At 36.3% G+C, this 14441-nt stretch overlaps 1 protein-coding gene across 3 annotated transcripts in view; it reads right to left on the bottom strand.

Annotated features, from left to right (window-relative positions):
• Window positions 1-14441, bottom strand: part of ITGB8 (integrin subunit beta 8) — an 82445-nt gene that overhangs the window by 45544 nt on the left and 22460 nt on the right. For all 3 annotated transcript variants that reach the window (XM_050938618.1, XM_050938619.1, XM_050938620.1), the window contains exons 3-5: window positions 10823-10997; window positions 3227-3473; window positions 514-679 (exon numbers count right to left, since the gene is read on the bottom strand). In XM_050938618.1, the coding sequence (XP_050794575.1) occupies window positions 514-679; window positions 3227-3473; window positions 10823-10997 (588 nt within the window). The remainder of the gene's footprint in view (window positions 1-513; window positions 680-3226; window positions 3474-10822; window positions 10998-14441) is intronic.

Raw genomic sequence — 14441 nt, 5'->3', positions numbered from 1 at the left:
TAAAAATAATAATATAAAGTGAGCATTGTACACTATGTATTCTGTGTTGTATTTGAAATTAATATATTTGAAAATGTAGAAAATCATCTAAATATTTAATAAATTTCAATTTTATTCTATTGTTTAACAGTGTGATTAAAATGGCAATTAATCGTGACATATTTTTGTAATCATGATTAATTTTTTGAGTTAATCGCATGAGTTAACTGCGATTAATCAATAGCCCTAATTTTTCCATAACCATTTTTCCCATACAAGAGACACATCAATTGTGAGCACTGAAAGGGATGTCCCTAGTCAGTCTTCCTCCATCAAGAGGACATTATCCTTGATGATGGCTTGGAGATTGGAATGGCGCTGTGGGGAAATGTAATGCCTCTGTCCGGCATAAAGCTGATAAGGAGCATGATTATTATATTACATAGGGTTCAGTACCATTGGGAACAGAAACAATGATAAATACAGATCTGTTGCTGAACTGCCATTCAGCCGTTTGTTCAGAAATCTCCTTACCTGGCACACAGCTGCCTGAAGCATAGCATCAAACCCTCCTTCAGGTGTATCAATATTCCCAGAGATCTTTTGTTTATTCACTGCATTTTTGAACTCTGCTATGTTGTCAGTCAGGGACAGCACATGAATGTAGCCATGAGGTGGCATACAATCTAAATTATAATCACTGTAGGAGAAAATAAAGCAAGCCCATCATATTATATTATTATTTAAAAATAATTTTAATAAAACCCATTCAGTACTGGAGTTATGGAACATGTGAATATGGACATTTTGAAAAATAGAGAGAGAGAGTTTTTTTTATACAAGCATCTTTATTAGACTCACTTGAACTAGAAATATTTCTAGTTCATGTTGAACAAAAATGAGCGCACTTTTTTCCTTCTAGTTATGTGAAAAGTGTACCCAATCCTAATTCATGCAATCATAACAAAAAATAAGCAATGCTGAAGTATCGAATTTAATGTACAGCAAAATATGGCAAGAGACAGTATAACCTCAAACAGCACATTATCCCTTTGGAATCCCTAAGAAAGGGAACAATTAGACTTCACATTCAAATTTTGTGTGTCCTGATTAAAAAAACTACTACATACTAAGGACCAGATCCCGTAACAATTTCACATGACTATGAGCTACAGAATCAAAACCTAAAAAAATCAACTCTAAAGGGCATAAACACATGAATATACCTCACATTGAGATTAATAATAGTTATATAGCCACACGGATGGAAGACTATGTTCTCAAATTCTCAGAGGTTAAACAAGTTTTACCACTTTATGTTAAGGAAGCTTTGAGTAAGAAACAGCTGAGCTAATTCTAGAACCCATAGATTAGGCCCTTTTTCTGTAACACAGTTGAGCACTGACTTCAGTGGAACTGAAGCACATACATAAGTGCTTAAATGATTCAGAGAGACAGTTCCTAATCCAAAGCCCATGAAATAATTGAAAAGATGCCCATTGATTTAAATGGACTTGGGTTCAGGCCCTTACAATAGAGCTAATATGTAGCAACAAGTACAGTAACTCCTCACTTAATGTTGAAGTTATGTTCCTGAAAAATGTGACTTTAAGCGAAATGATGTTAAGAGTTAAGTTCCAGGGAAATTTTTTTCACCAGACAAAAGACTATATTATATATAGAAGATAGATAGATAGATAGATAGATATAGATATAGATATAGATACACACACACACACACACACACACGCACACAAAATATATATATATATATATAAATTTTAAACAATTTAATATTGGTACACAGTGATGACGATTGTGAAGCTTGGTTGAGGTAGAGGAGTGAGAGGGTGGGATATTTCCCAGGGAATGCCTTACTGCTAAATGATGAACTAGCAATTGGCTGAGTCCTCAAGGGTTAACTCTCACAGTCTACAAGGCAGTAAGAATGGAAGGAGGGGAGACAGCATCAGAGACAGAGACACACACCATGTGTGTGAGAGATGCGCACTTCCCCTTTAAGTACGCTGACCCTACTCTTAAATACACTGCTTTGTAAATTAGATCAGCTTGCTGAGACCACAGCTGCTGCCAGCAAGCTCCCTCTGTCCTGAGCCCTGTCATGTGTCCCCCCACTCTATGGAAGATGGGGTAAACGGGGTGCAGGAGCAGGGGGGAGGGGGGCACCCTGACATTAGGCCCCCTCTTTCTTCCCTCCCTCCTGCACAGCAAGCAGGAATCTCAGGGAGCAGCTCCAAGGCAGAGGGTAGGAGCACTACATGGCAGTGAAGGGAGGGACAGCTGAACTGCAGGCAACTGATAGCCTGCTGGGCAGCTGCTGCATAGAGAACTTAGGGGAGTGGGGAGCTGATGGGGGGCTGCCGATCCACCCTGGTTCAAAGACCCCATCAGCTAGCTGCAATGGGCTGCTCATGCTGCAAGCTGTGGACAAAGCAGGCAGCTGCCAAACGACGTTAGACGGGAGCATTGCACTACTTTAAACAAGCATGTTCCCTAATTGATCAGCAACCTAACAATGAAACAATGTTAACCGGAATAACTTTAAGTGAGGAGTTACTGTATATATGATGTAAAAAAGATTAATATTAATTATTCACAAACAATTTGATTTACATATAAGGGTATTTGGATGTGTTGTGTGGAGTCTTGTTCTGTAGAGGCTATGGAAAGTGATCCCTCACCTTACATGCATGTTGAATACAAGGAATAAGGTCTGTGACATGCAAAAATAATTGGTCCAATTCACTTCTCACTTGTGGAAAATGGGGGTTTGGCCAAGTAAGAATGGCAGAAGCAAACCCCAAAGGTTCTTATTTTGTTCCTTAAATAGACTGGGAGAAATATGTATTACAGGGATGAAAGGGAAAATTTCAAGGAAAGCATTTTAACACACAAGTTTTGAAAGTACTGTTACTAGGAAATAAACATGCAAAATAATCAATCACAGTATCTGACTGTTTTAAACACAAAAGCATATGTAAAATATACAAAACATATGCCTTGAGTGTTTCTGAAATTTTCAAAATAATCACCAAATACTGCGTGAAAGAAGCCTTTTTTTTTTTCTTAAGAAACAGAACACTGCTGGGAAACCAAGCTGATATTAAAGAGAAAGACTCATAGTGAAGTTTTAAAAAAAATTATAATGTAGCATAACCTGTTAAATTATTATTTATACAATTTTTGTCCCTTGGCATTACCCAAATAAACATACATCATTACATACCTGCACTGATTATGGATTCTTTCTGGGTGAATGCTAATGTAGGGTGACACAGTCTTGTCCACATATGATCCAAAGCCAAGTCGAAAATCAAGGGAAATATTTGCCATCTTTTTAGATAAATCAAATCCAACAGAATTTAATTTTTCTATGTTGTTGTGCATAGAAGCTGAGACATCAACTAAATAATAAAGGTCCACCGGATACTTCTCTAGAGGATGGACTTTTAACATAAAGCTTGCTTTACCTCCTGGTTAAAAGGAAACAAATAAGTTTATTGCATATTTTCAAATGTACTCTTTTCAAAATACTGCAAATTTACTTTTAATGTTGCAGGCACTATACACATTTGCAGGCAAACAGAAAAAATAAATTAAAGTCAACTAGAGTTTTAAATGTACATCAAAAACAAATCCAAAATAAAGGGCCTGTTTATAAAATTTATTTAGCTGGTCTCCTATATGGGTTATTGTTAAAAATGGGCCTTTTCCTATTATCTTTTAAATTCTTGATTACACAATCCATTTGGCATTATACCAGACAGGAACCATGACTCAAAAACTGAAAGAATTTCAATCACTTCAAGGCTGATAGTTTCTAACTGTACCATTTTACTTGGCTAACAAATGGGTCTGTTATTTCCATGAGGGGTGTGTCTAACTCTATAGTTATTATATATACACATACCCCAAAGAGAACAGGACCTGAAATGCCTAGTTATGTAGGGCTTCAAGTTTTCCATTACATTAGTGCTAAAGAAGTTAATGAGAAATCTTTCAAGGATTAAAGAAAAACTAAATGTGAGTTTAAGAAGAAAAATCCCTCCACTGACCTCAGACAAAAACAAATACAGGTAACCCTTTATCTCAGGATGTCAAATGTCTGTCTGTCTCACAGAGCCACATTACAATCTCTTATGTAACAAAAATCACTAACCTTTAAAAAGATCAGCCTATTGTATTATTATTTGTTGTTTTTGCAATGCCAGCAAAAAACAGCAACATGAATACACAACCGGGTAGCATTTAATTTTAACATTGTGAGGGTTTACGTTATTTGTTATTTCACAGCACCCAAAAATATGCTAGACGCTTCACAGAACAAAGATGGCATGATCCCTACATAAGGATCTTACAATCTAGTATGGCATGACACAGTGAGAAAATAGCAAACCAACAGTGAGGAACAAGTGCAGGATAGAGGTTACAGCAGAGATTATTGTAGCTGCTCAACAAAAGCTAGTGTGCAACACGCTTGACCAGAAGCTATTTAAAAAAAAATTATAAAAAATGTGGATATGCATTTATGCCAGATATTAGTCTATAATGACATGGCTAGACAAGATCCTCAGCTAGTTTTAATTGATGAAGTTCCGTTAACTTTAACAGAGCTATTGCAATTGACACCAACTGAGGATCTGCCCCATTGAGTTAAAATGAAAACTGTAAATATATCTATTTTAAAGGCAATTTACCTGATGATTTTTTGGGGGGAGGGTGAAGGGCAGGGAGGGGTATATGTGAACATTTTCCATCTGAAAGTTTCAGCTTTTATCCATGACCAGCTCTTGTATGAATAATAGAAAATTTCAGTATGCTGAAATTCCACCTATATGCTTCCTACTTGACAATGAAAACATTTTTTTTTTGAAAATGAACCTCACAGTCTTTAATTTGCAATGCAACTCTCATGATGTAAAATATTTTGTCATAAATAGAGTTTTTATTTTCTTCCACATAAAGCCTGGCTTTTCTGATTACATAAGTGAATCCTGAAAGCCGGGATTAAAAACAAAACAAAAATCCTTCCTCCCGATGCATATTTTTATTCTGCATAACCTACCATACAAATGCCACACAGTGAGCCAATTCCTTCCACAGTTATACCTATGCAACATCACTGGGTTTAACTAAGGGCAGACTGTGGCCAATCTACTCAATTCTGAGTCTTAGCACCGTGGGCAATTTCAGTCCTATGCCTCTCTTGAGCAAAAACCGGCAGTTGCTCTAACTCTGTGAAACTTTGTGACATGGACAGATGTTCATTTAGGACTAGGAGGAGATCTCTAAGCTCCTTTTCATTTACAGAAAGCAGATTACTTAAACCAGCTTTTCAGAAGGCTGTGCTGCACATTAGCCCAAAATATTTCAGAGCCCCTAAAAGAATTTAATTACGGTTGCTGGAGGAGCCCAGATTCTGAGACCCCTACTCAGCCTGAATTCCACCTTAATCTACAAGTAGCCCTACTGCACTCAATGGGATTTTTAGAGAAGTATGATTCAAGTATGAATAAGGGTATCAGAATGTGACCCACCATTTTAATAATTTGAGGGGTGTAAAAGGTGGATGGCTAATATTCACTTGTGCTTCATACTTGTAGTAAGACTTGAAGATGACTCAGATCTTAATTCCCTAGCGCTTTTCTACAGAAGACCCATCTTCCTCGTTAAATGTGGAATTGTCTTTGAGACGGTGGCTATTCTCCTTCTGTAGACTACTGGGAGTTGAAGGACACATGATCACACGTATTTGAGTTGGTCAGACAGTGACTTTCCATTCATTCAAGGGCCAGTTTAGGTACCCGGGAAGTTATTCCCTATATCAACTTTAGGTGCCTTTGCAAGCAGATAGTAAATGTGAACAAAAAAACAAACAAAACATAGGGCCATCAAGCGATTAAAAGAATTTATCGTGATTAATCATGTAATAACAGAACAACATTTATTTAAATATTTTTGGATGTTTTCTACATTTTCAAATATACTGATTTCAGTTACAACACAGAATACAAAGTGTACAGTGCTCACTTTATATTTATTTTTATTACAAATATTTGCACTGTAAAAAAAAAACAAAAGAACATATTTTTCAGTTCATCTAATACAAGTACTATAGTGCAATCTCTTTACCATGATAGTTGAACTTACAAATGTAGAATTATGTACCAAAAAAAACCTATTCAAAAATAAAACAAAAAGTATAACTTTAGAGTCTACAAGTCCAGTCAGTCTTACTTCAGCCAATCACTCAGACAAACAAGTTTGGTTACAATTTGCCGGAGCACATGCTGCCCGCTTCTTGTTTACAATATCACCTGAAAGTGAGAACAGTCGTTTGAACAGCACTGTTGTAGCTGGTGTCGCAAAATGTTTACATGCCAGATGCACTAAAGATTCACATGTCCCTTCCTGATTCAACCAACATTCCAGAGGACATGCGTCCACACTGATGTGTTCTGCTCCATAATGATCCAAAGCAGAATGGACCGACACATGTTCATTTTCATCGTCTGAGTCAGATGCCACTAGCAAAAGGTTGACTCTCTTTTTTGGTGGTTCGGGTTCTGTAGTTTCCACATCTGAGCGTTGCTCTTTTAAGACTTCTGAAACCATGCTCCACACCTCGTCCCTCTCAGGTTTTGGAAGGCACTTCAGATTCTTAAACCTTTGGTCCAGTGCTGTAGCTATTTTTAAAAATCTCACATTGGTACCTTCTTTGTAGTTTGTCAAATCTGCTGTGAAAGTCTTCTTAAAATGAACAACATGTGATGGGTCTTCATCCGAGACTGATATAACATGAAATATATGGCAGAATGTGGGTAAAACAGAGCAGGAGACATATAATTCTCCCCTAAAGGAATTCAGTCACAAATTTAATTAATGCATTATGTTTTTAATGAGCATCATCAGTATGGCAGCATGTTCCCTGGAATGGTGGCAGAAGCATGAAGGGGCATATGAATGTTTGGCATATCTGGGACGTAAATACCTTGCAACACCAGCTACAAAAAAGCCATGTGAACGCCTGTTCTCACTTTCAAGTGACATTGTAGATAAGAAGCAGGCAGAAGAGTCTCCTGTAAATGTAAACTTGTTCAGCTAATTGCTAAGACAAACAAGAAATAGGACTGAGTGGACTTGTAGGCACTGAAGTTTTACAATGTTTTCTTTTTGTATGCAATTATGTAACAAAAATAATCTACATTTCTAAATTCAACTTTCATGATAAAGAGATTGCACTACAGTACTTGTATGAGGCAAACTGAAAAATACTATTTCTTTTGTTTATCATTTTTATAGTGCAAATATTGGTAATCAAAAATAATAATATAAAGTGAGCACTGTACACTTTTTATTCTGTGCTGTAATAGAAATCAATGTACTTGAAAATGTAGAAAAACATCCAAAATATTTATTAAATTTCAATTGATATTTTATTGCATAACCGTGTGATTAATTGCAATTAATTTTTTAATTGTGATTTTTTTTTTGAGTTAATCACGAGTGATTCATTGACAGCCCTACAAAAAAACAAACCAAACAAATCTACAATCTAGGAATTTTAGCTCAAATTTATTGTATGGGTTCATAAGTAATACAGATTATGTATTCTCAAAGGAAGATTATTATTAAATTTAGATGATAAAAGGAAGAACACAAACCAGAAAAGACCAGAAAAAAAAGAAGTAGCAATTTTAAGGTTAGAGTGCCAAATTCTGCAGTCTCTGGTGAGAGTTTTCCTTAGTCAGGGACCACAGAATTTGGCCAACAGGAACTAGTAAATGAAGGGATATATCAGAACATCTAGTTTATCTCCTGCCAGGGCAGGTGTTCCCCATGGTGCACTGTCTACTGCTTTGTCCAATCTAGTTTTCCACCATTCCTCTCAAAAGTCTTTTTACAAGCTCAGGGCCGCCATCTACATTAGAAAAATAATCCTGTTTGAACATGACTGTGAAACATGGCTGTGGCCCAAAGGCATTATAGAAATGTTTCTTCTGGCCTGTGTGAAATACTCCCCACCCAATTAGATTACAAACCTGTTAAGGAACTTTGTTTAAACTCAGGTAACACCCTAGGTTAAAATTCCACAGTATAGATATAAAAATTATGGTTTGGTCTATTCAGTAAAGAAGAAATATTATTTTAACAAAGTTGAGTCCCAGCCATATTTCAAAGCAGTGCTTAAACAAGTTTGTTTTAGTATCATAGATAGGACCTAACAGATATCACCATAAGTCTCTTCCATATATTCAGCCTAAATCTTCTCTTTCTTTGTTTTACTACTCCAAGTTATACCCTCATGTTACAGTACTAGAAATTATGAGCTCTGCAAAATAAGCAGACATATCACGTCATTCAGATTCTTGTATGAAAATGGGAAAAATAAAATAGGTTTATTGATGCATCCGCTAAGGGCAGTGCAACTTACATTGGACACTCTTCTCTTTGTTCTGACAGAACATGTGTGAGAATATAGCTGTGGGAGATGATTTCGTATCACTGCTTCTCCCAAATATGGTCAGCGTTTAACCTGGGTCTATGACAATGAGTTTCTATTATGCACTTTTAAAAATCTACTGTTACGCTGAGTTTCATTCTAAGTTGTCCCATCTGTTGACTTCCTCCCATTTCTTCACCAGATAAAAGAGACATAAATTTTATAAGCATTGTATCTAAAAAAAAAAGTCTAACTTTGCAGAGTTTATCCAATATATTTAGAAGGAATAGCATCTCACAGTTTATAACATATATTCTCTATTTTTCATCTCTGCTCCATGACTCTTGCACTGACAGCCAACATGATCCAACAATACCATTTATTTGGGAAGTACGAATTGCAATGTTTTGCAGTTAAAGTTGTGTTAATTTGGAAATATATGGCTTTTCTGAGAAATAAAGGCATATTTTATAATTGTGACAGACCATAAACTGAGAGGCAAGGTTCAGTAAGAGAGTGGTGTACCACTTCATTGGGATGCACAGCAGAGGCATATAGTTTTATCAATTTTCATTCAATTGTGTTATCTCAGACGTGGTTTGAAACAGTTAAGTAAAATGCTAATTACTGTATTTTTACAGTCACTTGGATTACTTATTAAATATAATACATGTGAAAAAGTCTGCTCATATAAGTGCACATAATCCATTTAATGATTTATGAACCGGAAGTGCACAATAAAGCTGAAGCGTACATAATGGCTTGGATTTTCGAAGAGAGCAAATAGAAATAGGAGCTAATTCCTACTGAAAGTCAATGGGACTTGGAAGCCTAACTCCCTTAGGCCCCTTTGAAAGTCTCAGGTGATGTCCCAAGCTTCGTAACAAGCAACACACACTTTAACAAAGTGGCTACTTTTGAATATGCACATGTGCCAGTAAGGTGAGGAAACATGTCACCTGTGTGAGCTGCATACGAAAATTGTGTAGAAAAAAGAGCAGCTCCCTTTCCTCTAAGGTATCAACATCTCTTTGGTACCATTGTTTTGCTGGCAGGGGCTGAGACATTGCTACCAGGAAAGAATGTAGCAGGGGCTGCAACTCTTGCTCTAAAGAGCATGCACCACTTGGAAACTCATGGACTTTCCCACTGATGACTCCACTGGAAATTAATGCTATTCAGACCAGTATTAATCTCTAACACATGACGTCTATCCCCTTGTGAGAACAGGGGTAGAGCGGATGGCTGTGGGACAGGAATGAATTGAAACATGGCCACTGAGCTAGCCAGGAGCTTGGAGCTGAAGGAATAGAAAGATGGCTGGTAGCAGTCTAGAGGGGCAGGCATTCCAAGCTATGCTCCAGGATCCACAAGATTGGGGTCATCCATACAGAGCCTTTTTGACGGTTCATGATTAGAAGACCTAAAACCACTGCTCCCATCCATGAAGCCACAAGATTCTCCCCTCTCCTTCTGGACGAGGCAATTTCTGGGATGTCTTGTGGCTTCTAGGTAGGTATATTTTGTATTATCTTTTCCCTTTCTGGGTAGTTTTCAACAAATGGGATGACATGGTCATATGCTATGGCATGGTTTCGATTAAATGTGGGAAAATAACTATATTACAATAATACTACTGAAATTTTAAATTGCATGAGAGTCAGGAAATTCAATGAGGGTTTTTACAATGACCCTATTACTGTACAGTCTTCTATTCTAACACAATATACTCCAGCATTCTCACTTAGCACTTATGTGCATTAAATTTACACTACAGAAAAAAGCAAAAATCTGATTTCAAGATGAGTGTATCCAAAAGACATCCTAAATGTCTTTTTTGTGTTTGGGCACATGAACTAATAAGTCAGTTTGTAACAATTTTGTTAGATAGTCAACATTATGGACCAAACAATGTTTTGGTATTTAGTTTAATGAGGTGGGTTTCATTCTTCCAATTCTGGGATAATTCAAGCAACAGAATTATAACCTGTCTTTTGAGAGTCTCTGGAATTTAACCTGCATATTTCCAAGTGCAAAACTCCATTCTTGACATTAACTTGGTGAATCAGGATGGAAACAGCTAAAAAATAAAAATGAGACAAAACACCACAAAAAGTTTTCACCTTCACCTCCATGTCACTGTTTGTGAAACTCAGTGGCAGCCCTAATCCTGAGTTAATGGGCATAGCTGCCAATAGATATAATTTTTAGCTATATGCATATGAACATTGCAGTTATACTTCTACAAATAGTTTTATAAATGAAAGATAGTTTCATTCTTCTAAATAATAATTACAGCCATTGCCTCACAAACTGGATTGAAACGTCCCTGTATTTAGTTTAGATTTAATACAGTAGCAATGTTTTAGATAACCAAACCTGGACGCAGTTGGATGGAAACCTCTCCTGGTGTTACTTGTGTATTTGCCTTGTGGTCGCTGAGTATTGTAACACGAATGGTGGGATTTTCTATAAATTCTGATTGGCAGCCTTTTTTTATTAAATTAAAAACCACGTCGCATCGTCCCTTCTGTGTTGCTCCTGCCATGAAATCCTGGTTGAAAAGAGGCAAAAAGTACAAACCATTTTAAGTTAAAAACAATACAATCTTCAAAGGAAACCAAGTTACCAAATAACAAGTGTTTCAAACAATAGAACATGCTACTATAATTGCAAAGACTGTTGTGCAAGGCCATGGAAGCCACATGTTTTTAATAAGGACAATAACAAGCAAATATTTAAAATAGAAGTTAAATTAAAAATAATTTTAGATTTAAAGGACAAAACTTTTTGAATAGAGAGAGGATTTTGCAATATTAGAACAAGCTGTCTTTGGAAAAAGGATGGTTTGGCACTGTCATTATGTCACTGTAAAATCATTTGTGCTACGTTCACTAAAGCAGTTCCACCAAAGTAGTGTGAGCCACACTTACTATTTTACTTCAAAATGTACTGCTCATTTCTCAGAAAAAGTCTCCTGGAAATTTTGTTTAAGACAATATTTTCAAAATTGGAACCAATATCTATGGTTAGTTGCTCAACAAGTGGCCAGATTTTCAAGTGTGCTGGAAACTCAGCAGCTCCCACTGATTTTTGAAAAGTCTTTTGTAGGGGGTATGAAGTAGGGTGACCAGACAGCAAGTTTGAAAAATTGGGACAGGAGGTGGGGGGTAATAAGAGCCTATATAAGAAAAAGACCCAAAAATTGAAACTGTCCCTATAAAATCGGGACATCTGGTCACCCTAGTATGAAGGGTTATTTGAGTGTTTGCTGAGAAGGAAGCCTACTACGTCTTCCTAGCAATTGCACAACTGTGGATGAGCTGTACTGTGCTCAAAATAGGGGTGAAGTTCTATGACCCATGCAATACAGGATGACAGACTATATGATTTAATGGTCCCTTCTGGCCCATTAAAAATCTACAAGCTGCAGAGCCCATCTGTTCCCCCTATATAGTGAGGCCAGTAATCTCTTGTTTTGTGGTTGCCTGTGTATGAAGCAGGAAGTGCTTTAAATAGGGCTGTCGATTAATTGCAGTTAACTCATGCAATCAACTCAACAAAATTAATCACGATTAATCACAGTTTTAATTGCACTGTTATAATATAATAATAAATAATATATGGAGATATACTTATCTCATAGAACTGGAAGGGACCTTGAAAGGTCATCAAGTCCATCCTGCAGCAGGAACATGTACTGATTTTGCCCAAGATCTCTAAGTGGCCATTCAAAGATTGAACTCACAACCCTGGATTTAGCAGGCCAATGCTCAAACCACTGAGCTATCCCCCCGTTAAACAACAGAATACCAATTTAAATGCATTAAATATTTTTGCATGTTTTTCTACATTTTCAAATATATTGATTTCAGTTACAACACAGAATACAAAGTTTATAATGCTCACTTTATTTTTATTATGAATATTTGCACTATAAAAAAATAGTATTTTTCAATTTATCTCATATAAGTACTATAATGCAATCTCTTTATGATGAAAGTAGAACTTACAAATGTAGAATTATGTACAAAATATAACTGCATTCAAAAAGAAAACAATATAAAACTTTAGATCCTGCAAGTATACTCAGTCCTACTTCTTATTCAGCCAATCGTTCAGACAAACAAGTTTGTTTACATTTATGGGAGATAATGCTGTGGGCTCCTTATTTACAATGTCACCTGAAACTGAGAACAAGCATTCACATGGCACTTTTGTAGCCGGCATTGCCAGGTATTTATGTGCCAGATATGCTAAACATTCATATGCCCCTTCATGCTTCGGCCACCATCCCAGAGGATATGCTTCCATGCTGATGATGCTTGTTAAAAGAATAATGTGTAAAATGTGTGACTCAACTCCTTGGGGAGGATTGTATGTCGCCTGGTCTGTTCTACCCGCATTTTGCCATATATTTCATGTTATAGCAGTCTCGGATGATGATCCAGCATATGTTGTTCATTTTAAGAAGACTTTTACAGCAGATTTGACAAAACACAAAGAAGGTACCAATGTGAGATGTCTAAAGATAGCCACAGCACGGCTTAAGAAGGTTTAAGAAGCAAAGTGCATTCCAAAATCTGAGAGGGATGAGGTGTGGAACATGCCTTCAGAAGTCTTAAAAGAGCAACACTCTGATGCAGAAATTACAGAACCTAAACCACCAAAAAAGAAAATCAACCTTAACTGTTGGTGGCATCTGACTCAGATGATGAAAATGAACATGCATCAGTCCACACTCCTTTGGATTGTTATTGAGCAGAACCCGTCATCAGCATGGACACGTGTACTCTGGAATGGTGGTTGAAGCATGAAGAGACATATTACTCTTTAGTGAATCTGGCATGTAAGTATCTTGTGACCTCACTCTCAGGTGATATTGTAAACAAGCAGGCAGCATTATCTCCTGCAAATGTAAAAAAACTTGTTTATCTGAGTGATTGGTTGAACAAGTAGTAGGAATGAGTGGACTTGCAGACTCTAAAGTTTTACATTGCTTTCTTTTTGAATGCAGTTATATTTTGTACATAATTTTACATATGTAAGTTCAACTTTCATGATAAAGAGGTTGCACTACATTACTTGTATTAGGTAAACTGAAAAATACTATTTCTTTTTTTTTTACAGTTCAAATATTCATAATAAAAAATAAAGTGAGCACTGTACACTTTGTATTCAGTGTTGTAACTGAAATCAATATATTTGAACATGTAGAAAACTTCAAAAAATATTTAAATAAATGGCGTTTCATTATTGTTCAATTGTGTGATTAATCCCATATTTACTTCTTTTAATTGCTTGACAGCCGTGGTTTTAAATTGTTAAAATATTGAGAGATGTGGATAACAGCAAAAGGGAGCTTTTGTAAAGGAGCTCTCCCTTGTATATAGCTCCAAAACTTTTAGACAGAGGTGGGTTTGGGTTTGTTTCTCCCGCCCCCCAATTCCACAATATTAGGGATGGCTTGCATGTCAGACTAAGCAAACTATAGAATATGATATGATCTTTCTGGAACCTTACTCCATTAACTTCTGGGGCCACAGATTTTTTAATGGGTTACTTTCACAAAACAGGTGGCTTTCAAAAAACAAACTAAATGTATGAGAACTTTTTTAAAAAATATCAAACAGAAGTGGATCAATTAATTTTTGTTTTATTGACAAAGAAACCCAGGATTTCTTTGCTGAAATTCATAAAATACTCCCATAGTAGAGCACAGTGAACAAAGAAATGCAGAAAACATAAAATGGGAAAGAAAAAGAAAAAGGGTGTGGCTGCAAAAATAATTCTCTTACACAAGGAGTTTTGAAAGATTGTTTTAACAGGCACAGACAAAATTTAATAATTGCTGTTGATGCCAGAAAGTTTTTCATTTAGTAATATGAGAGCTAGTTGAATAGTTTCAATTTGCATGTGTTTATGTGCAAATAATGTAGCAAATTATCATTTCTGGGTATAATCGTTGTTCGTGAGTATGGATGCCACCAGTTATTTA

This window comes from Gopherus flavomarginatus, chromosome 2, assembly GCF_025201925.1.
Source record: "Gopherus flavomarginatus isolate rGopFla2 chromosome 2, rGopFla2.mat.asm, whole genome shotgun sequence".
Classification (NCBI taxonomy): domain Eukaryota; kingdom Metazoa; phylum Chordata; order Testudines; family Testudinidae; genus Gopherus; species Gopherus flavomarginatus.
Note: the sequence above shows the minus strand (reverse complement) of the source record. Positions and strands in the feature narration are given on the sequence as shown.